We start from the raw sequence: 25659 nt of genomic DNA on the forward strand, positions 1-25659 counted from the left end.
AGAAAAAGTCCTATTGAGGCAAGAGTCACACCGAGTTGCACTCTGTCTTTGAAAAGAATATTAAACAAAGCACCGAAGTAATGCTAGGTTGGGATGAGGAAGCCTCTCTCTGTTCATGTTGAAGTAATAGCAACCACAGAAGAAACCTTGTACTAAGATCTCTTCTTTCAGTTGCTACCATTGGACGTGTTGCATATGTTGCTATCCTTTTGGGCCAATAACCACACTTGTGCATTTGATGAGATTTTATTTTCAGAAAAAAGGCAGCATTCATTTTAGTCTGTCCACCAGCACATCACAAAAACAAGGATTTAAAAAAAAAAATTGAATTTCACCTTTATCTGTAAAAGTCAGGCTATGCTGTTAAATACAGCCAAGATTGTAAGCATACAAATGTCATTAAGTCTACGGAATCTTATTCACCAGTACCCACAAGAAAAAGGCAAAACTTGGTCCTCCTGAAAAGGTGGGCACTGTTTAGCAAACTGATAATGCTTCTGAAAGCCTCAGCATTTGTGATGATGCTAATAGCCCTTACAAATGTATTTTACACAATCTGTGCTGACTCAGCTAGGAGCCTACTGGCTGTGTGTCAGCAGCTAAAACACATCCCTGCAGACCTGTTACTGTTCATGATCACATTTGGAACTTTCAAATCTTAACCCCAAAGGCCCCCTCCTGTTCCATTCACGCATTATACATACACACATGAAGAGTGCTCCTACCAGTAACAGTTAAAATAGCATACTTAATAACTGCAAGTCACATGTAACATAGAATATTCAAATGTTTAGTTTTTAACTGTGTGTGACAAAGCCAAGAAAGCCTACCATGTCAATAGAAAAGGTAGGGAGTGGAAGGGATAGTTTTCATACACTGTTCATTTATGCTACTGAGTTTTTCTAGTGAAAGACAGCAAAGCCAATACAAAGTTGAGGGACAGAGGAAAACAGATTTGAGCCACTAGTACCTCTTGAAAGATAAACCTTGTGCTTCCACACCCTGCTGTCTGGAAAGCTGACCTCCTTCCCAGGCAGCTGAGAATACAACAGTCATTCTCACTACTCTTCTTTAAGAATTTCATTGTCCCTGACTGACAGCCGACATCTGAAAGATGCATCATGCCTGCCTGGCAATACAGGGGCCATGGAAGGCGAGCATAAAGCATTCCTTGTGAGAGAGACTGTTGAAAAGGAGACCCCTGCCCCAGCTACTATAAAAAAGTACTGATCACACTAACTACATCCAAGGAACCAGAGGGAAATGTTGAGGACTGCAGAGCAGCTACTCAAACTGTCCCTGCAAAGCTGGCCCCACAAAGTGCAGAGTAAGAAGCATGTCATCTCACTCAAATTACATGCGGTTCACTCGTAACTTTTTTCAACTCAAACACGTCTTCTCTGCCAACAGGACTGGTCTTCAGTCTTTCTGAGTTCCTCTACATTCAACTTGCTCAAGCTAGTTTTAGTCTTTCTCAACACGATCCAGTTGGAAAATAAAAAGCCTTTGGAACACAGCATCACACGAAAGAAGGGATATATAGAAACAGGACGTTCAGGAGAAGCCTTCCTGGCACAGATTTAGAGATGAAAGTGGCAGACTGCCACCAGCAGCAGGGTGACCAGCAGCAGTGTCTTCTTGGATATGCTCATCCTATCACTTTTGTTACACAGGTTCGTCTGGCAGCAGTCATAATGGAGTTCATTCTCCCCTAATTCTGTTGCAATGTACTCAAAATCGCAATTTTCCAACTTCCAACACTGGCGGTAAACTTTTAGCGGCACTGTGGGGAAACACACACATACAAGGGTAAGCAATCAAGCAGGTAAAGCTCTATACTTGTCTTTGAATTCTCCTACCTGGCTAAAAAGATGCAGGATCCAGCTCTGAATGGAACTTCTCCATAAAACCAGAGTCTCAGCAGAGCCAGTACAGTTGTGTGTGCATAGGAGGCAACAGGCGATCATATTAATGTTCGAGATTAACCAAGATTTTTAAATGCATGCCCTCTTTGATTTGGCAATCCCACTTCTAGGACTTACTCTTTGAATGACTTGAAGAAGCGTTAAGATACACACTCAAGAATGGTCACTGCACTACTATCTGTAGTGGCAAGAAACTAAAAGACAGTCTGTGAATAAAAAAAAAAGCATCTGAATAAATTATGGCAGAGGTTCTACACAACAAAGTTCCATGCAGATAAGGAATGTCATAGGACTGTGTGTGTTGACATGGGAAGTTTTAGTTTCTTTAAAAAAAAAAAAGCAGAAAAAATAGATAAATTGGACTTCATCAAAATTAAAAACTTGAGTGCTTCAAATAGTTAAAGAACATTTTAAAAAATTAAAAAGACAAAACCCACAAAAGGAAGAAAATGTTTATAAATCACACATCCGAGAAGACTGAAACACAACTGAACAATAGAAAGACAATGCAATTAAAATATGGGCAAAGGATATAGATACTTCAAAGATATACAAATGACCAATAAGTGCATGAAAAGATGCTCAATATCATTAGTCATTAAGAAAATACAAATCAAAACCACAATGAACATCAATTCATACCAACTAGGGTGGCTATAATCAAGAAACTGGAAAATAATTAGTGTCATGGACTATTAGAACCCTCATATATTGCTTGTGGAAAGGTAAAATGGTGCAGATATCTTGGAAAAGTCTAGTATTTCCTCAAAAGGTTAAAAATAGTTTCCATATGACCTAGTAATTCTACTTCTAGGTAAATACATCACCCAAGAGAACTGAAAACTATGTTCACACAAAAGCTTATATACCAATGTTCATAGCAGCATTATTCAAAACAGCTAAAAAGTGGAAACAACCCAGATGTCCATTAACTGATGACTGGATAAACACAATGGGGTGTGTCCACCTGATGGAATATTATTTGCCCATAAAAAGGGATAAGGTGCTGTGATATATCCAGTAACATGGGTGAACCTGAAGAGCCTCATGCTCAGTGATAGGAGCCAGTCGCAGAGGACCACAACATTTTATGTGTCAATTAATATCCAGAACAAGCAAATCCGTGGAGATGGAAAGTAGATTAGTAGCTGCCAGGGTGTGTGGGAAGGAGGAATGGGCAGTGACTGCTAACAGGTATGGGGCTGCCTTTTGGGACCACAACAATGTTCTGAAATTAGATAGTGGTGACAGTTATACAGACTTGTGAATATACTAAAGACCACTGAATTATACACTTTAAAATGAACTTTGAAACTGAGATATGTGAGTTACATCTCAAGAGAAAAAAGCCTAGATGCAGAGCAATATGTAGAATGTGGTCCATTTGTATAAAGTGTATGTGTGGGGCTATATACATTAATTTTCTCTGAAAGGATTCCCAAGGAATTTAACAGTGTTTACCTTCACAGAAGACTATCTTTCATTTATATATTTATTATATTTATATGTGGATTGAGATTTTAAAAAGTCACTGGATGAATTTATTTCCAAAATATTTTAACTTCCTTTAAAAATCATTAGACTATTCAGTAACACAGGAAAAACTTTCCAAAAGAATATGCAGTTGTGGTCCTAATTTTTGCACAACAAAGGAAAATAAAGGCCAAAAGTATATATGCTAAGTATCTTATACTGGCATATATAATTAGATAAACTATGTTAAGTGAAAAAAAGTGTTGAGAGAGAATTACGTTATATTTTCCTCTTCAAAAGTTGCAGTATGTGCTAGATGCTAGGGACACACAGATATATCAATAGAAGGGTGGTGCTTGCCCTGGTATCATTTTCTTTTCTTCTGTGTTGGAAAGATGAAAAATACAGATGCCTTTTTTTTTATGTAAGGCTTGTAACTAATTTATCCAACTGTACTCACAGCTCAGAACAAAACCCCCTAAGTTAATAACTGCAGGTATAACTGTTCTGTACTCCCCTTCAGAGATGAGGTGCTGGCCTGGATTTTAATGAAGTTTGGTCAAGTGGCAGAGGCCAGAACAAGTGTTCCAGTGACTCTGCTTGTTTGAATCATAAGCATTTAAGAGGCTGCTTCTAAAAATGTACTAAAAATACTTGAATAGGACAAGTTACTGCCTTACGTAATAATCATCAGACATTGGAACTAGGAAGGCATTAAAGCCACCAGAATATTAATTTGGCAAGCCTAAAAGCTTGAGGAGGGCAGATTAATTTTGTCCTAATTATAATAACTGCTACCAATTAATCACGTACTACCTGTCCTGTAGTGAACCAAGCCTTTTACTTGAACGATCTTATCTGCATAACAACCTTACAAGGGTGAGCTTCTCACCAAAGCCACTATCAGAATGACCCAAATAAAAGTGGATTACATCAGTCACTGGAATGTTGAAGGTTCTCTCTCTGGGCACAGCCTCCCCACCCTTTTTGAAGACTTGGTTCAAGTCTGCTTTTACCAAGCAATAGCCCACAATTGCCTTAGGGACCCTTAAGTATGTCCCTTATTTGAAAGGCCATTTCAGCAATGATTGCTTGACACTGTCATCAGAGGCTCTGCCAGACTCCAAGTACATGGTTTGTACTTCCAGGACCTAGCCAGGATGCCAGTAAACAGTGGCTGAATTAATACCCATCTGTCTCTCTTCTAGACAGCATCTGCATAGCACTATCATACACATTTCTACTCTAACCGCCCTACTGACATTGGGAGATAAGTATTCCCATTTCACAGTTTGGGGGTGAAATGTGGTTAAATAATTTCTCCAATGTACGCTTGGCCTTTGAGTCATGTTTATGACAATGTGTGCTCCGCCTCTCCCAGGCTGACGTCAGAGCTGGAGGGGGTGTAGATGCTCTGTTAGTATCTGCCTTACTGTCTGAGTATCTATATTTCAAGAACTGCTGCTACCACATGTCTAGCTGAAGTTTTGGGACATATGTTCATGAGAAGAAGAAAATTATTACTTAAGATTCACATCATCCTTAAAAAAAAAAAAAGATTTTATATTTTAGAGTTTTAGATTCACAGAAAAATTGAGCCGAGTTCCTATAGTCCCCTGACACCCCCAGCCCCGACCCTAAACAACCTCCCTCACTATTAACATCTCCAGAACCTCTATTTGTTGCAACTGATGTCATCATGATCACCCAAAGTCCATAATTTACATTTAGGTTCACTCTCGGTGTTGTACATTCTAAGGGGTTTGACAAAACATATGACGTGTATCCATCGCTATAGTATTATACTGGTTGCCCTAAAAATCCTGTGCTCCATCTGTTCATTCCTCCCTCTTCCCCACTTAACCCCTGGCAGTCATTGTCCTTTTTATTATCTCCTTAGTTTGCCTTTTCTGAAATATGTTGTTGGAATGATAACTGTACATAGTCTTACCAAAGTGACTTCTTTCACTCAGAAATATGCAGTTTGCTTCGCGTCTTTTCCTGGATTGATACCTCATTTCTTTTTAGGCCATTCTCTGGATGTACCGCCATTTATCTATCCATTCACCTACAAAGGGGCATCTTGGTTGCTTCCAAGTTTGGGCAATTATGAATAAAGCTGCTATAAACATCCATGTGCAAGTTTTTGTATGGACCTAAGTTTTCAACTCATTTAGGTAATGAAATCAAGGAATGCAATAGTTGAATCTATGGTGAGGGTACGTTACGTTTTTTAAGGAACTGCCAAACAGTCTGTACCAATTTACATTCCTACCGGCAGTGAATGAGAGCTCTAGGACATCCACACCCTCACTGGTATCTGCTGTGGTCCGTGTTTTACATCCTGGCCCTTCTATTAGATGTGCCTCACTCTTTACATTAACTGTTTTTAAAAGTATAACAGTTCATTATAAGATGAGTAAATTCTGGGGATCTAATGTACAGCACGGTGATTGTAGTCAATAATGTGCTTAGTTGCTCAGTCTTGCGACCCATGGACTGTAGCACGCCAGGCTCCTCTGCCCATGGGGATTCTCCAGGCAAGAATACAGGAGTGGGTTGCCATGCGTTCCTCCAAGGGATCTTCACAACCCAGTGATTGAACCCAGGTCTCCCATATTGCAGGAAAAGTGTTTACTGTCTGAGCCATCAGGGAAGCCCATGAATACTAGAGTGGGTAGCCCATCCCTTCTCCAGGGGACCTTCCTGACCCAGGAATCAAACTGGGGTCTCCTGCATTGCAGGCGGATTCTTTACCAGGGAGTTAATAATACTAGATTGGCTATTCAAAACTTACTAAGAGAATAGATCTTAAGTGTTCTCATCATACACAAAAAGGTAATAATGGGAGGGGGTGAATGTATTAATTAGATTGTGGTAATCATTTCACACTTTAAATATATACAGTTTTTATTTGTCAATTATGCTTCAATAATGTTAGAAAACAATTAAAATGAAAGTTTAACCATTTAGGTAGGAAACAATAGGATTAGAGAGCTGGAAAAAAGATTTCAATTTCACTCTACTTCCCTCTTTTCTTCTCTCCACCTCTACCATCCAACATACCCATTCCGTTAATAAAAAAACACAGGCAGGAAGAACTTACTGCTGGCAGGACAGAGATCTGAGCTCAAAGCTTCCAACTGCTAATCTAATATTTACTCTACACATAATACTGCCTTTATTATCTCATTGGGAAATTATACTTTTGTCATGGGGGTCCAAGAGACACAGATGATCAGGGTTAAGAAGCAGGTCTCTGCTTGTAGGTAACTGGTGCTCAAATATTTGTGGAGTGGATGGCTGTCCTCTCTGGGGGCCTCGCTGTGCTTTCTACATTAGCAATGAATCAACACTGTCTTCCAGGTGAGGCAGAGGAACTGTCTCCCTACAGAAACAAGGACCTCACACGCAGGCCTTGGAATTAGAGCTGCATTCTAGGAACTAGTACCAAAATTAAGAGATACTCCTATTATTTACACAGGAGAATTCTAATTCATCCTGACTTACTGAGGGATTTTTCCTTTCTGGGGAAATGAATCCCGCCCTTCTTTCTATCAGGTTTTTCTGTGCTTGTGGGTCTCCCAAAACTTTTCTGAGTTTACCTGATGTGCTCAGCATTCTTTGAAGGATGCTGGGAAGAATCTGCATAAAGAGTGTGAGTGAACTAACTTGCAGGGTGGTTTTATTTTTATCTCTTAAGAGATGGAAGTTGGGGGGTTTACCTTGTACACTCACTAAGCAGACCCTGAAATAGCTGCTCCTTACCTCACAGTATCTTTTCTACATGTCAATTCAATCCAGAACCACACCCAGCAAGAGCAGAGGGCATGTGGCTGGTTTCTTGCCTCTGCCCACCATTCCCTAAATTCTGCTTTAACAGGATTTATGGAAGAGGCAATTCCATAGTCTAACCAATTTGGACAATGCAGATTTGACAAAACTTGTCAATGCTGGCCAATCCCCATCCCAAGCCCATGAGTGTCTTGCTCTCTGAGGCCACAGAGCCTCAGTACCTGCTTTGCCTTTCTTTAGAACACCCTTCTCCCTCTTACTTCCTATTTGTCCACTGAGCTCAGCTTGAGTCCCCTTAGGACTCGGCATATATAAAACTCCCCCCGGAATGATAGACAAGTATAAGTAAATAAAGACATCTGTGACAGCTACACAAGCCTCTCACAATTTTCATCATCTCCTTTCTCCTTCTTTGTATCTCGAGCTCCTAGCTCAGGCTCTAGCACATGGCAGGCTCTCAAAAGTTTGGGAGGCAGTCAGTGTAGGTGTTATGAGGACAAGTGTTGGAATTGGATGGATTTCCACGTTCAAATCCTGAGCTGGTTTCCTTGACCTTAGTGTGTTGCTTAATCTGAATCTCAGTCTCGTTTACCAAATGGGGATAAAATATTACCCCAAGTGGTAGATGGAAAGCATTAAATTTAAAAAAAAAATGGAAAAATAAAAACAAATGGAAAGTGCTTAGTGTCGTATGCAACTGGTGCTATTAAATGGTAGCTATTACTTGTTGAATACAAGTCTAACAAAAAAGAAGGTGGCACAGATTTTTTCCCAGGCTCTCTTCATCCCATTACACTAAGGCAGAGAGGGGAGGGGGAAGCTCTTACCAGCCTCAGCGAAGAGACAAGCATCTTGATTCAGTGAACAATTGACAACTGTAGTGCAGTCCTCACTGTTAGCACAGCTGTAGCACTGCAGGCTGTGACCTAGAATCAGGAAAAGGACCGTCAGGACCTGGTAGATAAGCAGTGACTTACTCTTCTGGCAGCAGAAGCAAGCCCACCATCTCCAGTAGTGTGGGTCAGAGGTCAGCAACTCACAGTGGGATGCCTTCCCACACAAACCTGCAGCAGACATATTTTTCCAAGTTCAGACTACAGTTCCAGCAGTGGTTTTCTGGACCCTGAGGCACGTGCAAAGGGAATGTCCGGTTTCAAAACCCGTTTAATTGTGCAACTGAGAAGCTTTCTCCTACTTTCAACCAGAAGTGATTAATCTGCAATGTTACTGACCTGTTGAAAGGAACCCATCAAGAGGATAAACTAACAGAATTGTATAAACATCTTCCGACCAACAAATATGCTCTGACATCTCAGTCTCATGGACTGATCATCAGTATTTGGTAGTACCTATCTGTGAGAAAAGACATGTTCCAAGATGAAATACATTAAATCTATTACAAATCAGTATCAACACATGAACCTTTGCAACTCATTTGATGATGGGGAACACTAATTTTTGAATCAGTGTAGGCAAAATGTTATTCTCCCAGAAATAATTCCATCTTTATTAGTAAGGCTGTATCATAAATAATTATACTCAATTATTAATTATTGAATCATTTAAAAACTTATAGAAACTTGTTTTCTCTCTTATTTATACAAAAGCCTACAAAATACCCTTGATTTTTGTCTCTTGGCCTGCATAGCCTAAAATATTTACCATCTGGCCCTCTACAGAACAATCTGATGCCCTCTGGGATACAACATCCTCAGTGCAGCTGTTCCCTGCTGAGGGACTGGCCCATCACCAGAAGCAAACACAGCCAAAGGACAGGCAGCAGCCGTGTATCTTAAACCCATACGGGTGAGCAGGCATTGCACAGGGACACTGAACATAAGGGCTGGCTCCTATCAGAAGCAATGCCTCTGGTTCCCCAATTGGCCAAATGACTACCACTCCCATTCCGTTCTTAGGATTCCTCTTTGGTAGCTAGACTTCACGTTTCACTGAATTATTTTCCCTTCTGTTTTATATAACAGTGGTACAGGAAAAATATGAGCCAAGGTCCACATTTTCCATGTAATCAGTATTTGGCAGTACCCATATGTATGGGAAGACATTTTCAAAGATGAAATATGTAAAGTGTCATAGAAGAATGGCATGGTGAAACCAAGACCAAAATGTGGGTTTTAGCACCAAGAGCCGACTTTTAGACCTAAGGCCATAGTCTGGGTTTATCACCAGGGAGAAGAATTTTCAGAAGGCCAGAAGAAAGTGGCTCCTCACTTTCTGAGCACAGTCAGGAGTGAAGCTCTCTATAACATCTTAAATGACCACATCTGCCTTCACAGGTGTGAAATCCCAACTAGCAGAGGAACCTCTGATTTGTGAAGGTTCCAGGTTAAACTTTGAAACATCAGTCCCCCAAACCCCTTCCTCCTCCATTTTGTCTGCAGATGATAAGACAGATGTCTGGAGAGCAGGAGTGACTCCCTCAAGAATACTCAAAGCACTGCATGCAGCAGAGAGGACGCCAGCCCCCATGTCTGGGGCCGGACTCCGCTGGCCCGCTCTGCCTCTTCTCTGCCAGGCTCAGTGCTTGCCATGCCTGCGTGAGAGGGGAGTCACCATGAGAAGGGACAAAGATGCCAATTTTCAACAATCTTTCCCTGCTGCAGAAGTGTGTCCACCTGATAAGAGGAAAGAGTGAAGAGGGAGAGGATATTCTCGCCTGGCTATCTGAGAGGGCCATTTGGAAAGGCTGCCCATGGGAGCACATTTTCTCCTGCCTACAGCCAGAGTTCGTTTGGCTTCTTGACAAACCTTCAGACGTAGGAAAGAGAGCTCACCGTTGGAACTTCTGTGAGGCAGAGATATTCACAGCTAACACAGTGTTCCAATATCTAAACTATCAATCTTCAGAGAACTGCGGTAAGAGGCAGGCTTAAGGATTGCCATCCCCATTAAACTAAGATGTTAACTAACTTGTCAAAAGGCAGACAGCCCTTGAGAGGAAAGCTGGGACTTACACCCAGTCAGTTCTGAAGCCCATGCTTGGTTTGTTTACCATGATGTTCTTCTAACCATCCTGAGTGAAAAAGAGAAGAAACCAACCTTCATCACGGAGGAGACCAAGCCAGGGGCAAGCAATAAGTCAGAGGATGGCTGTTTGATATTCCAGCCACTTAACCAGGGTGAAGTGGATATTCTTCACACTCCAACTCCCTCGGGAAGGACCTAAGTGCCCCCAAGACCTGTCACAGAGTGGCTAATGGCACCATACCCAAGCTCCATAAATAAATGTAGACTGTTGGAAAGCGGGTGTGACCAGACTATTCTTTTAAGACTTTTTTGATGTGGATCATTTTTAAAGTCTTTACTGAATGTGTTACAATATTGCTTCTGTTCTATGCTTTGGTTTTTGGCTATGAGGCATGTGGAATCTTAGCTCCCCAACCAGGGATCGAATCTACACCCCCTGTATTGGAAGGCGAAATCTTAACCACTGGACCACCAGGGAGGTCCCCCAGGCTATGATGACAGAAAATTCACTGGGTAGAACTGTGACAATAATGTATGTTGTAACACACTCACTACATTACAAACCACCTTGGCTAAGATCAACAGTGGGGAGGTCATGACTTCTGTCTTGTCTTAGAAAAGGACAACTTGCTCAAATGTGACCTTGGGCTAACTTCTTTGCTTCAGTTTCCTCAACTGTAAAACGGGCATAACAGCACTGAGCCCTCAGGGGATGGCTAAGGATTCAATGAGACAGGGTCTGGCCCAGGCCCTGGTACATAGTAAGTGTTCGCCATACGGAAGCTGCTAATGCTGTAAGCTCTAAGACACGCTCCAACACACAGATGACTCTGTACTGTTCACTACATGGCTACTTTCTTTTCTGTCTCCCATCCCTGCTCCTCAAAGAAAAAAAAAAGTAACACCAACATGACAGAGGCAGAAAATGACCTCTGATTTTTCTAATGAAGCAAAGCAAGTAAACACAGGTGTTCCTACTGTTAGAGGTAATGAGTATCTCCAGGAGGAGGGAAGGGGAAGGGTAGGCTGGCAAAGGAGAGAGGAGATAGGTGCAGACACTTTGGTGAAAGGCTCATTTGGGTTTGAATTGTGTCTGCAGCCCTTCAGTGTGATATTTTACAAACCATTTCTTTGGGCCTCAGTCTTATCATCTGGAAAGTGGCAATAAACAGCCCCTGTTCCCCAGGATGGACATGAGGGTTAAATAAGTAGACAGTGTTAAGATGCTGAGAACAGTGATTGGCTCATGAATGCTGTGGGCAGCAGCTGCTGCTGCTATAACCACAGTACCCTCAGCCACAGCAGTGTCACATGGGAGTGCCCGGGGTGGCCGCTGAGCTCAGCACTCTGAAGATGGCATGGGTTGGCAGCCCCGGCTGCTGGCAGTGCAAGGGGTGAAACTTAAGAGGCTGTGTCTAATCTCTCCCCCAAAAAAGCATCTCTGTCACCCAGGATGAACTGTAACTCAGGAAGGGGCTTCGCCGAGGGTAGGGCTGTAATGTCGGAAGGAGCACTCATATCACCCTGGACCTGTAACACTGACGGCGAAAGAACCGAAGCTTGGCGCGGGGCTGTGGAACCAGCTTGGTCATCTTGAAGCCTAAGAAAAAGTTAGGGCTGAAGCAACCTACATGACCCAGATCCAAGTCCCCCTGGACCACTCACCTAGTTGGCAGAGGACAGCCAGGAAGAACAGGAGCCCGAGCAGGATGTACCCTCCTTTGCTTGCCATTGCGACCAGCTACAGAGTCTGGGAGGAAGGAACACAAAGCATCGTCACAAAGCAACAGGTGATTGCCGGGTGTCTCAGAAACCAAGAGCTGGAAGGCCTAGGGGCGTCAGGAAACACAGGAAGGAGAGAGCAGACTGAGAAAACAGGGAACCTCCGGCCAGGGGCCGTGAACCCAGGGTGCTCTTTGTGGGGGCAGTGCTCGGTCCCTCCACAGTCGAAGACCTCAGCTTGCTGAAGAAATGCTGTCAGGCCTGGCGGGAGAGGCGGCTGCAGGGAGACAAAGTACATCGGACCCACCCCAGCCCTCACCCACAGTAGCTGTGCACCTGTGCAGAAACTCAGTCCCTCTGAGCCTCAGTGTTCACGACTGAGCAGTGAGACAGCACTATCTCCTCCATCAGGGGCACTGACTGGGATGATAAAATGAATCGAGTACACAATGCAGTGCCTGCAATTCGAGCTCTGCAGGCCCCACCTCCGGCTGCTGGCTGAGCTGAGCCCAGCAAGCATCACTTTTCCAGGCCATGCCACTAAGTGCATCACACCAAAGGGGTGACTCTGGGGGATGCCAGCAGGCACTCAGTGGCAGAACATGAGGCAAAGGCTTAGTGCACTGAAGCTCTGGCTCCCCACCTTGGTAAGTGTGATGCGGACACCTCCTCCTTCACTCTGAAAAGTAAGGGCAGGTTCCAAGTAACTCTGCTGTCTAGTCCCTATTCCATTAATGCTTAGAGGTGTGGCAGTGAGGGTCAGAGGAGAAGAGAGGAGGGCTGAAATGCCTCAAATCCTCCTCTCACTTGAGAAGGAGGCCAAGCCACAGGGCGGTTTTTAATTTAGACCAAGTCCAAACCATGAGCAACAGATCTAAGGAGTCTCCAGACCCTACCCTGACTTCGCTGAGCAACAGGAAGGTGATATCTGCTCCAAACCAGGGTGGCCCCACATTCTACTCTCCTGAGCCCCACAGGCCAGGACCTCTGCCTGGCAAACAGATAAGGTTCCTGGTGGGTGGGCCCCATCCCGCCCCACCCCACCCCACCCCACCCCACCCAGCCCTCTTCTGAGTTGGAGGGGGGTGGTGGGGAAGATAGGACCAGGAAAAGGGCAGGGCTGGGTGTTGGCTAAAGATGATGATATTGAGGAAGCCCATGCCCAGGAGACAGAAAGGTCACATTCTGATGAGTGGGGAAGCAGGAAGAAAATCTAACTGGTCCTGGCCTTTCTTTAAGGCTGAATCACCCCCATTTCCCTCTGGGGTCTTCAAAACCTACCATAGCCTATATGCCCACTGCCACCAGGCTGACCCTCCCTGGAGGGTAGCTGCCCAACACCCCCCAGTGCAGTGAAGCTCTGAGGCTGCCCAAGTGAAGTGAAGTCGCTCAACCGTGTCCAACTCTTTGTGACCCCAGGGACTGTAGCCAACCATGCTCCTCTGTCCATGGGATTTTCCAGGCAAGAACACTGGAGTGGGGTGCCATTTCCTTCTCCAGAGGATCTTCCCGACTAGTGGTCAAAGGCTCAGGCCCGGACATACTGAAGTCTGGCTCTCCCACAGCTACCGAGCCTCATCTTTCTCACCTATACGTGGGTGCTTCCCCACACGGGGAGATGTAAGATAAAACAAGGCAAGTATGTGCTTGACACAGTCACAGGAGAGTGGTGGCTACTGCCACTTCCTACCTCACTCTGCACACACCTCTCCCCCCCCCCCCCTCCGCCAATCCTGTAACAGGAGAGAAAGGGACAGGGCACAGCTTTTGAAAGAATGACACAGCCCAAGGACACAACATAAACTGCTCAGAATCAAATGGGACCAAGACGGCAAACAAGACTAGACCTTGATCCTCAATCAGCAAGTGAAATAACACACCCAGAGGTGCCAGGACAGTGCCCGTTCAGTTCAGTTGCTTAGTCATGTCCAACTCTTTGCTACCCCATGGACTGCAGCACGCCAGGTCTCCCTGTCCATCACCAACTCCCGGAGCTTACTCAAGCTCGTGTCCATCAAGTCGGTGATGCCATCCAACCACCTCATCCTCTGTCATCTCCTCCTCCCGCCTTCAATCTGTCCCAGAATCGGGGTCTTTTCAAATGAGTCAGTTCTTCGTTCACATCAGGTGGCCAAAGTATTGAATTTTCAGCTCCAGCATCAGTCCTTCCAATGAATATTCAGGACTGATTTCTTTTAGGATGGACTGGTTGGATCTCCTTGCAGTTCAAGGGACTCGCAAGAGTCTTCTCCAACACCACAGTTGAAAAGCATCAATTCTTCGGTGCTCAGCGTTCTTTATAGTCCAACTCTCACATCCATACATGACTACTGGAAAAACCACAGCCTTGACTAGATGAATCTTTTTTGGCAAAGTAATGTCTCTGCTTTTTAATATGCTGTCTAGGTTGGTCATAACTTTTCTTCCAAGGAGTAAGCATCTTTTGATTTCATGGCTGCAGTCAACATCTGTCATGATTTTGGAGCCCCCAAAAATAAAGTCTGCCACTGTTTCCACTGTTTCCCCATCTATCTGTCATGAAGTAATGGGACTGGATGCCATGATCTTTGTTTTCTGAATGTTGAGCTTGAAGCCAACTTTTTCACTCTCCTCTTTCTCTTTCATCAAGAGGCTCTTTAGTTCTTCACTTTCTGCCATGAGGGTGGTGTCATCTGCATATCTGAGGTTATTAATATTTCTCCCAGCAATCTTGATTCCAGCTTGTGCTTCATCCAGCCCAGTGTTTCTCATGATATACTCTGCATATAAGTTAATTAAGCAGGGTGACAATATACAGCCTTGACATGCTCCTTTTCCTATTTGGAAACAGTCTGTTGTTCCATGTCCAGTTGTAACTGTTGCTTCCTGACCTGCATACAGGTTTCTCAAGAGGCAGGTCAGGTGGTCTGGTATTCCCATCTCTTTCAGAATTTTCCACAGCTTATTGTGATCCACACAATCAAAGGCTTTGGCATAGTCAATGAAGCAGAAATAGGTGTTTTTCTGGAACTCTCTTTTTCAATGATCCAGGGGATGTTGGCAATTTGGACACGGTCAAACAGGAGATGGCAAGAGTGAACACTGACATTTTAGGAATCAGTGAACTAAAATGGACTGGAATGGGTGAATTTAACTCAGATGACCATTATCTACTACTATGGGCAAGAATCCCTTAGAAGAAATGGAGTAGCCATCACAGTCAACAAGAGTCCAAAATGCAGTACTTGGATGCAGTCTCAAAAATGACAGAATGATCTCTGTTTGTTTACAAGGCAAAACATTCAAGATCACAGTAATCCAACTCTATGCCCCGACCAGTAATGCTGAAGAAGCTGAAGTTGAACGGTTCTATGAAGACCTACAAGACCTTCTAAAACTAACACCCAAACAAGATATCTTTTTCATTATAGAGGACTGGAATGCAAAAGTACGAAGTCAAGAGATACCTGGAGTAACAGGAAAATTTGGCCTTGGAGTGCAAAACGCAGCAGGTCATAGGCTAAGAGTTTTACCAAGAGAACGCACTGGTCATAGCAAACACCCTCTTCCAACAACACAAGAGAAGCTCTACACATGCACATCACCAGATAGTCAATACTGAAATCAGATTGATTATATTCTTTGCAGCCAGTGATGGAGAAGCTCTATACAGTCAGCAAAAACAAGACCAGGAGCAGACTGTGGCTCAGATCATGAACTCCTTATTGCCAAATTCAGACTTAAATGGAAGAAAGTAGGGAAAACCACCAGACCATTCAGGTAGGACCTAAATCAAATCCCTTACGATTATACAGTGAAAGTGAGAAATACATTCAAGGGATTAGATCTGATAGAGAGAGTGCCTGAAGAACTATGGAAGGAGGTTCATGACATTTCCAAGGCACTGTTCAAAGACCAAGGAGTGGGTGGAAATCTCTGCCCCTTCCCCAGAATGGTTGGAATAATCCTCCCACTCATTAGCATATGAAATTACCCAGCCTATAAAAACTAACCACCTCAAATTTCGGGGCACACTCGCCCTCTGCAATGGCCCACACTCTGTCTGTGTCTGTGGAGTGTGCTTCTCTCAGAATCTGAATAAATCTACTTCTTACCTATCATTTTGTCTCTCACTGAATTCTTTCTGCAATGAGACATCAAGAACCTGAGCTTCATTAGGTCCTGAAACCACATACCATGGGTTTTGGCTGGGTTTGAGTGCCAGCCACATGGGTTCAAGTCCCAAGCAGGGTTTTGGCTGGGTTCAAGTCCTAAGCAAGGTTTTGCTGGGTTTTTGAGTCCCAGCACATGAGTTCAAGTCCCAATCTGTGGTAAACGGATTCACAACAACACCCAGACTTCCCGCCCTAAGTCAGACAGGCATGTCCACACCTCCTGGCCAGACTATCAGCCTCTCTAGGGAGCTCCCCTTTTGTTCCCTGAACCTGAGAGATGGGAGGCTAGTACCCTAACAGATCAGGGTCTCTGCACCCTAACAAATCAGAAAGAGGTCCCAGCCCCTCTGGCTGGCATCCAACGCCCCTGCAATGCTTTCTGCCTGCAGCCAGATGAGTCAAGTGAACAAATGAGAGTGTTCCCCTATCCCCGGACCCCAGTCAGTGACCCAGGCCCAGCACACCCCAGCTCCCAGCCTGGTTCCTTACACGCAAGGGCGTTTGGGTAGAAAGGATGACTTAACACACTCACACAAGCCCGGGGCTGGGAACAAGTGCTGCAAGAGAAAAGGAGAGGAAGGCATCCATCAGAGGTTCCCAAAGAGGGAGGCAAGGAGCGTCAGACTCTTCCTAAAAGTTCTGAAATAGCTGCTTCCTCGGGCAGCCCCACCAGAGGAGGAGGGAGGAGGTCACAACCTCTAGGAGACTTTCTTCCAAACAGTCCTTGGCATGAATTAAAATAAACAGGGTGTGGGTGCCCACCCTTCATGAAAGGCATATCTCTTAACAAAAGCAGCAGAAACTGCACAGTGAACTGGTTCAGGGACAGGCTTTCTCGTTGACCGGTGAACAAAGCCTTGGATATTTCTGGCTCTGCCACTTCTTGCTGTGTGTTACTCAACCTCTAGGCCTCCCCTCTGCATCCAGTACACACAGGGATAATCACACATACTGCACAGCATGGTGCCTGGCCGAAGGAAGCCCTCAAAAAGCAGTAGCCACCATGAGTCATGGGAAGTCATGAGGTTCCCAGAAAAAGAAACTGGATAGGGATGGGGCATTGGAGTGAGAAGGGTGCAGAGGGTAGACAGAAGGTAGCACCAGGTCAGAAAGCTGGACAAACACTCTGGACTTGGATAAGCACAGGAGATCGCAGGCCCCAAGCCTAAGGCAGCCCCCAGCCATATGGGTTGGATGGGGAGTGTCAAGATTGAGCTTTAAGTCCACAGGACTGGCTGGTCGTCACAGTGGATGTTTCCATGACTTGGTTGCAAGAGGGCAAAGATGGCAGAGAAAGGAAGTGGTCAGTGTGCAGATGCCAAGGTCATAGTATTTGAATCAGAAGACCAGGTCTTCATTGTTGTTGTTTAGTAGCTAAGTTGTGTCTGTCTTTTTTGCGACCCTATGGACTCTAGCCTGCCAGGCATCTCTGTCCATGGGATTTCCCAGGCAAGAACACTGGAGTGGGTTGCCATTTCCTTCTGGGGATCGAACCTGCATCTCCTGTACTGCAGGTGGATTCTTTACCACTGAGCCACCAGGGAAGACAAAATAGCTGATTGTTTTAAAGCTATTTTATAAATGCCCCTAAAATGCTGACAGTAGTTAACACTAAGCAGGATTATTTATGATTTCTTATTTCTCTTCCTGACCCTTTAACTCTTTGCCATACTTCCCCAAATATTCTATAAAGAGACAAGCAGTGGTTTTATAATCAGAAATAGGAAAATCCACACATTACAAAAATTTCCCTTTTAGTAGTCATCACCTATCTTCTGGCAAATCTGTTTCAGCATTAAGAAAAAGAACTGAACCTCAAGGCTTGAAACTCTTCCCCCTAGTATAAAACACCCTTCATTTTAAATTTAAAAATCATGCCTGTAAGTATAGATCATATGGTAGGTGAATCAACAGAGCTACCATGACTTTTCCAACCCACCCAACCAAACACTTAGATGCAAGAAGCACGCAGAAGACCTCATCATGCTTTTCTCAACATTTTAGGACTCATTTAAGCAATGGATTTAATTATTAGAAAAAGCCTAAAGTCATTCTGAAAAGGATCCACAGGGTATGATGGGTGAGCTTACGGGAAGACCCCCTTCTGGAGTGGCAGGACACACTTGGTGCCGATCTCAGGAAATGGGCTGATCTGTTTAGAATGAAATAGAGTTAATGAAGGCTTCCCTGGTGGTCCATTAAGAACTTCCCTTCAGTCCATAAAGAATCCCGCTGCAATGCGTGTGACCTGGGTTCGATCCGTGGGTTGGGAAGATCCCCTGGAGGAGAGCATAGTAACCCACTCCAGTATTCTTGCTTGGGGATTCCCCATGGACAGAGGAGCCTAGAGGGCTGCAGTCCATGGGGTCGCAAAGAGTCGGACACGACTGAGTAACTAAACACAGCACAAAGTTATTGCAGTTGAGAGTGGTAGCCAGGTCTCCACTGAGGCGTCCTGGTATCTTTTAAAAGTTGGCCAAGAAGAGGATTTTTAAAAGAATCAGCTGGCCACAGCAAGAGGCACTTTCAAAGTGCACATAAGGTATTACAGGAAGGAAAAAAAGGAAAGCACAGGTTAAAAGCAAAGCCGGAGGAAGCCGCCTGCGCCAGTCTTCACAAGGTGGCAACAGGCCACACTGCAACTTCAAAGAAGTCACCCAACTACTGCCAGGGTAAGTCACCAACTCCATCTCTTTTTCGTGTGGGAAGCGAGCTAAAGGGGAGAACTCACATGCCTCAGAGGAGAAACAGAACGTTACTTGGTACATTTCCAGGATCCATGGAGAAAATCACTACTTAACGTCTCCTTAAAAGCCAGCTGCCAGACTCCAAGAAGGGTGAGGCCCAGGCCGGCCCAAGAAAACCAACATCACACTTGAAATGTCTAAGTTACGACCCTACCTTGCTTTTTAAAATTCAACATTTAGACCTCCAGAGGAAGAGAAGAATGTCCAGACACTCGAGGATGGGGTTATAACCTCCTTTCAAGGTGCGATCTCTTTTCCCTAAACTGCAAGAGCTTCTCTTCAGATTCGAGGTTCGAATAGTATTCCCGCGGCGGGGTGGGGGTGTGGGGCCGCGGAATAGAGGGTGGGTGGGTGGAGGGGGCGCGCGGAACGCGGAATGCGTCCGCTCCCCTCTTCTCCTTGTACACAAAAGAGGCCGGGAAGCTGAAAGGCAAGCCGGGAGCCCCCGGCGCCGGGATGCTGCGGGACGCGGGCGGAGGGAAGGGCGCCGGAGCTCGCCGTCCCCCGGCGCGGCGGCCGGCGCGGGGTGAGCGCGCCAGCTCAGACCCTCCAAACCCCTCAGCCCGGCGGCCCAGCTGCTAGAGCAGCGGCTCAAGTGCCCCAGCGTCGGGCTGGGAGCGCGGCTCCGCGAGCCTCCCGACCCTCCAACCTTACCTGAAGACCCCACGCATCCGCTTCAGCGCCGCTCAACCTACGACGACCGCCCAGCCACTCTTTACCGCCTGGGCTGGGAAGGGGCGAGCCCCGGCCCCGCCCCCTCTCGCAGGCCACGCCCCCTCCCCGCCGAGCCCCGCCCCTCCCCGCCGAGCCCTGCGCGCCGCAGTGGCCAGTCCAAGGTCACACGGCTGCGCGCAAGTGTGCAGTCCAGGCTACGGTGCGGAAAAAGACTCGTGACCAGGATTAGGTGAAGCTCTTTATGTTAAAATGCTGAAAACGTCAAGTTTATGATGCTCTTCCTCCTTTCGATTTGTTATTTTAAAAAAAACCTCCAGGACTTAGGAATTTTCCTTTCTTTACAAAAAAATATAAAAATGTTTTTCAAAATGTTTGCGTGCCCATGCCAAATTCCCATTGGCTAGGCTGCTCTCGGCTCTCGGGCTCTGGTAGCCCACAAAGACCCTTCAGTCGTAGCCACATCTGGTGCCTTGTGTCTTGTTTGGAAGCGAGATGAAATTTTTGTGGATTTTTTTTTTTGCTGCGGGGGGCGGGGGCGCCGGGCGTGGTCCACCACAAAGCTTGTGGAATCTTAGTTATGGGACAAGAGATGGAACCGGACCCCTAGCAGTGAGAGCATGGAGTCCTAACCACTAGCTCGCAGGGGAATTCCCTTTTGTGATCCTAAAAGCGTTTATTAGCCAGTCTGGGACCAGTATCACCATTTAGAACGTTATTCTTATGTGAAGATAAAAATCTGAAGTTTCCGTTGATCACTTTGTCAGCATCCGCTCCGGAACCGGCTTAATGAGAGCCCTGCAAAGGAGAGCTGGGAAGGCAGGCCAATATTACATTCTTTTTCCAAGAGATTGGCCTCTGCTGAAATCAAGTTCAAGGAGGGGAAACTGTATGATAACCCATCATGACATGTGCCTTCTACCATGATCCTCTGATGGCTTTGGGGTGTCATGGAATGAATTTCATGTGGTGGTGCCTTAATCTTGGGTTTTCTCTGTACAAACTGGAGTCTCAAATCAGGATTTGCTTTGATATTACAGTGGTGGTGGTGGTGGTGTAGTCACTAAGTCGTGTCTGACTCTTGTGACCCCACCAGGCTCCTCTGTCCATGGGATTTTCCAGGCAAGAACACTGGAGTGAGTTGCCATTTCCTTCTCCAGGGGATCTTCCTGAGCCAGGGATCAAACATGGGTTTTCTGCACTGCAGGCAGATTCTTTACCGACTGAGCTACCAGGAAAGCCCTGATATTACAGTGTGCTTAAATCAGCTAAAATGTGTATTTCCTATGATAGTTTGTTTACAGAGCTCTTTCACATGCATTTTCTGCGCATCCTATAAGCTCTTTTCCATTACCTGCTCATAATGTGGTATTGCCAGTGTTGGCCTGAGAACCATGGCTATATGTTTTCCCTGGGAGACTATAGTGCACCCGCTTTGTTTTAACTTGCGAATACAGTTGGCCCTCCATATCCACAGGTTTGGCATCAGTGGATTCAGCTACCGAAACTGCAGTTGTCAAGGGATGACTGTATTATAAATACATCATTTTTTGTAAGGGAGAGAAGGAATTGGCAAACCACTCAAGTACTCTTGCCTGAGAAATCCCATGGATGGAGGAGCCTGGTAGGCTACGGATGGGGTCGAAAAGAGTTGGACAAAACTGAGCGATTTCACTTTCACTTTTTGTAAGGGACTTGAGCATCCACTGATTTTGGTATCCGTGGAGGTTCTGGAACCATTCTCTTGCAGATACCGAGGGTTGACTGTATATATGTTTACAAGTCAACTTGCAAATCTTTTTTCTCTACCACTCCTTGGATCCTCATATTTGTATCTAATTACTGGACATCTCCATCTATATGTCCTACAGACATCTGAACTCAAAATGTGTTCAGATCTTAACTCTTCTCCAATGTTCCACTGCTTTTCCCGCAATTTTTTTTTCATCAATAACGTCCCATACCTGGAATCAACTTCAGTTTCTTCTGCTCCCACACATGCAATCACCAACTCCTGTCTATTTTATCGTTTAGATACTTCAATTTCATCCTCTCTCCACTCCACTCCCACTGCTACTGCCCTAATTCAAGCCTGTAGAATATCTTATTTTGTTCAGTTGTTCAGTCGTGTCTGACTCTTTGCACCCCCATGGACTAGAGCATGTCAGGCTTCCCTGTCCTTAACCATCTCCCGGAGTTTGCTCAAACTCATGTCCATTGAGTCAGTGATGACATCCAACCATCTCATCCTCTGTCATCCCCTTCTCCTCCTGCCTTCAATCTTTCCCAGCATCAGAGTCTTTTCCAATGAATCTGCTCTTTGCATCAGGTGGTCAAAGTAGTATCAGTCCTTCCAATGATTATTCAGGGTTGATTTCCTTTAAGATTGATTGGTTTGATCTCCTTGTTGTCCAAGGGACTCTCGAGAGTCTTCTCCAACACCACAGTTCAAAAGCATCAATTCTTTGGTGTTCAGCCTTTTTTATTGTCCAGTTCTCACATCCATACACTGGAAAAATCATAGCTTTTACTAGATGGACCTTTATCAACAAAGTAATTTCTCTGCGTTTTAATATGCTGTCTAGGTTTGTCATTGCTTTTCTTTCAAGGAGCAAACGTCTTTTAATTTCATAGCTGCAGTCACTGTCCACAGTGACTTTGGAGCCCAAGAAAATAAAGTCTGTCACTGTTTCCATTATTTCCCCTTCTATTTGCCATGAAGTGATGGGACTGGATGCCATGATGTTAGTTTTTTGAATGTTGAGTTTTAAGCCAGCTTTTCACTCTTCTTTGACCTTCATCAAGAGGCTCTTTAATTCCTCTTTACTTTCTGCCAGAAGGGTGGTGTCATCTGCAAATGAGGTTATTGATATTTTTCACGACAGTCTTGACTCCAGCTTGTGGTTCATCCAGCCCGGCATTTTGCATGATGTCCTCTGCATATCAGTTAAATAAACAGGGTGACAATATATAGCCTTGTATATTGTATATTGTATATACAGTATATAGTATATTGTATATATACTCCTTTCCCAATTTGGAGCCAGTTCGTTTTTCCATGTCAGTTCTAACTGTTGCTTCTTGACCTGCATATAGATTTCATAGGAGGCAGGTAAGGTGGTCTGGTATTCCCACCTCTTGAAGAATTTTCCACAGTTTGTTGTGATCCACGCAGTCAAAGGCTTTAGTGTAGTCAATGAAGCAGTTTTTCTGGTACGATCCAAAGGATGCTGGCAACTTGATCTCTGGTTCCTCTGCCTTTTCTAAATCCAGCTTGTACATCTGGATTTAGAATGTCTTACTTTGGGCCATTACAATTTCTTCATATTAGGGTTCCATGCTGCCCATGTTAATACCTACATCTCTTGCCCCATCTCTACTTATCTTCCTGTTAGAGACCTGGCTGGTTTACCTCTCCAGGCTTGTTTTATTTTTTACTTTCCATTTAATTTTCCCCTTTTCTCATCATCCTTCTTGGAATACAGTATGGCTGCAGTTGCTACACCGAAGCCATGAGTGATCTTCAAGTCTGCTACAAATGGCAGAACAGGAAGATGGAAGCAATCCGGAATATTGAAAAGATTGGGCCACCTTATCAGCCATGAGCAAGTTACCTCTGATTTTTCACAAGAGGAAAAAACTCTGAACTATTTGGTTACTGTTTACCTATCTGCCTCATTCTGATACATCAAGCTTCAGACAAATGAGTAAAGGACAAGTGGTGTTCTGAGGACCTCAGAGCCAGAAATGGGGTTCACTACACCAAAAGTACAGTCAGACCAACTGTTAGGTCCCTTTTCTGTGTGAATACACGTTCTTGCCAGAGAAATAAAGGATGAGGTTATCAACTAATCAATCACACCTTAGGAGGAACTCAGTCAATATACTAAAAGAATGTGAATTCTAACCAAGGATAAGTGAGCCTGAAGCATTCTGAGGAATAAGGGTTGGATGGGGTGACAGCGAGATGTGGGGCCTCCTGAGTTCTCTGGGAACTGAGAGAAAGGCGAGGCCATTCTAAAAAGTGAAAGATGCTAAGAATGGTGAGGGATCCTGGAACCAGCTTTAAGTTCCAACATTAACTACTTCTAATTACTACTTTATTGGGAAAGTTTAATTTTCAAAATACCAATGGTTTTTTTTTTTTCAAAGGATAGGCATAACAGAAGGAGTTGGCACCCTGATAATACTCTATTAAAAAAAAGGGAGGCAGGAAAAACTATTACTCCACTTTAGAACATTCTGATATGTTTCATGTTAGCTAATATGAAAGGCTGTTTGCCTTTAAGTTCCCTGATGGCAGCTTCTGAATCCTGTATATACTTGCCTCTTTCTACAGTTTTCCCTAGAAGAGAACTGTTTCTGGGGGAAAGGCAAGGTAGAATACATGACAGTTTAGTTAGAGCCAGAAAATGACTTTGAATGGGCCTCTGGCAATAGGCCAAAGAGTTTTGATTTCATCTTCATTTTAAGAGCAAAAGCTTACTAAGATATATATTTATGTGAAAGTGAAAGTGAAGTGAAGTCGCTCAGTCGTGTCCAACTCTTTGTGACCCCATGGACCGTAGCCCACCAGGTTCCTCCGTCCATCGGATTTTCCAGGCAAGAACACTGGAGTGGGTTGCCATTTCCTTCTCCAGGAGACCTTTCCGATCCAGGGATTGAACCCAGGTCTCCCACATTGTAGGCAAACGCTTAACAGCCTGAGCCACCACGGAAATCCTGGGAAATAGGCAATTACACAAAATACAGGATTGGAACCAAAATTTGTTTTCAAAATGTGAGGTTTTGACATTTGGAGGATTTCATTTCCAAACTCTCAATTATATACAATTACAAAAAAAAAAACTTTTATGTTTCAGGAAAACATACTTGATCTTAAGATAAAGTTCATGTCACTTATCACAAAGTTAGACAGTCAAGTAACAAAACAGAAGCAGTATTTACAAATGTAGACTACATGAGACACTGTGAAGAACCTTGTTAATAAACACAATACATACTTTTACACACTACATTTCAAAAATGAAGCATTTGTTGAACAGTGTGGTAAAGGTCATAGTGTTGAAAACCTTCAATTCAAAGTTGGTAGAGTTGAAGACTAGATTTAAGGTCAAGGCCATACTGATAGCTTTAAATTCAAGGTTGTGATGAAAACTCTAAATTCAAGGATAGATTGTCTAAGAAAGGACAAACAACTGGCAGTCAAGCTATTTAGTCAGTTAGTTCCCAGTAGGTACAAAATATATAGGAATCACTAAATGGATTAGCCTAATTACAAATTCTGTTCATTTCTAAATAACTTATAAGTCTTTTCACAGAACCATTCAGTCACATAGTTTCTCTCTATCCTTGTGTAGGTATTTCTGATTGAACTTAAATCCTCTTTCAAACCAATTCCCTTCCATTTCCATATTTTTATAAGTATAAAATATTTTTAAATAAAGAAATGTCTGTTCCTTAGCTAGATAACTATCCTCCCATTAACTCCTAGAAGAGAAAAAAGATTCCCATTTCCTCCTCTGCCTCAAAAACACAAAGCAAACCCAAACAATCCAATTCCCAAAGTAGCATCGCACAGAACCCAGGGCCTGGCACAGTACTTCATGCTAGTCTTCCTGCTATTAATATAAGCTGAGAACAGTTTAGTTATTGACATTGTTGAGACATCTATTTAAAAGGCTGGATTCATCCCAGGGCTTCCATCAGCAGAGGCTTGCTAAAAAAGGCGAGAGCAGCGGCGTCTTCGAATGGGAACATCAAAGACTCTCCTCTGTCTCTCTTCCTCATCGTCATCAGATTCATCCATGTCTGCCGAATCGTCATCGTCTTCTTCCTCCTCCTCCTCTTCTTCCTCTTCCATCTCTTCATATTCATCAGGACCCATTTCCTTGAAAGAGAAGACAATCTTTTGATAAGAACTTCCATCAGTTTTTTTTTTTTATTTAATACAAATTCTCACTTACCTAGAATCTAAACAACTGGGCGTGCCAAGTATGAATTTTTATAAACTTCTCATTGAATTTTATACCTTTTTATAGAATCATACAGACTTTTATACATGTTCATGATGCACATATGTTAAGATTCTAGAGTATATATGCCATGACAAGTTTTAAAATGCTCAATGTGGTTTTCACAGTAAATATATTTCGTTAACAGAAGTTATTTTACATGGTGGTTGGT

At 44.1% G+C, this 25659-nt stretch overlaps 2 protein-coding genes across 3 annotated transcripts in view; both read right to left on the reverse strand.

Moving 5' to 3' along the window:
* Window positions 1-230: 230 nt before the first annotated feature.
* LOC145526293 (CD59 glycoprotein-like) lies at window positions 231-19530 on the reverse strand. Its single transcript, XM_081541646.1, has 4 exons — window positions 19456-19530; window positions 11844-11928; window positions 8021-8119; window positions 231-1783 (listed from the first exon to the last, which is right to left on the reverse strand). The coding sequence occupies exons 2-4, from the start codon at window positions 11908-11910 to the stop codon at window positions 1581-1583; spliced, it is 369 nt and encodes a 122-aa protein (XP_081397772.1). The 5' UTR covers window positions 11911-11928; window positions 19456-19530; the 3' UTR covers window positions 231-1580.
* Window positions 19531-25117: 5587 nt separating this feature from the next.
* Window positions 25118-25659, reverse strand: part of FBXO3 (F-box protein 3) — an 83700-nt gene continuing 83158 nt past the window's right edge. For both annotated transcript variants that reach the window (XM_081541647.1, XM_081541649.1), the window contains exon 11: window positions 25118-25363. In XM_081541647.1, the coding sequence (XP_081397773.1) occupies window positions 25193-25363 (171 nt within the window). In that variant the 3' untranslated portion in view covers window positions 25118-25192. The remainder of the gene's footprint in view (window positions 25364-25659) is intronic.

This window comes from Giraffa tippelskirchi, chromosome 11, assembly GCF_054371585.1.
Source record: "Giraffa tippelskirchi isolate mGirTip1 chromosome 11, T2T-mGirTip1v1.2.pri, whole genome shotgun sequence".
In the NCBI taxonomy this organism is placed as follows: domain Eukaryota; kingdom Metazoa; phylum Chordata; class Mammalia; order Artiodactyla; family Giraffidae; genus Giraffa; species Giraffa tippelskirchi.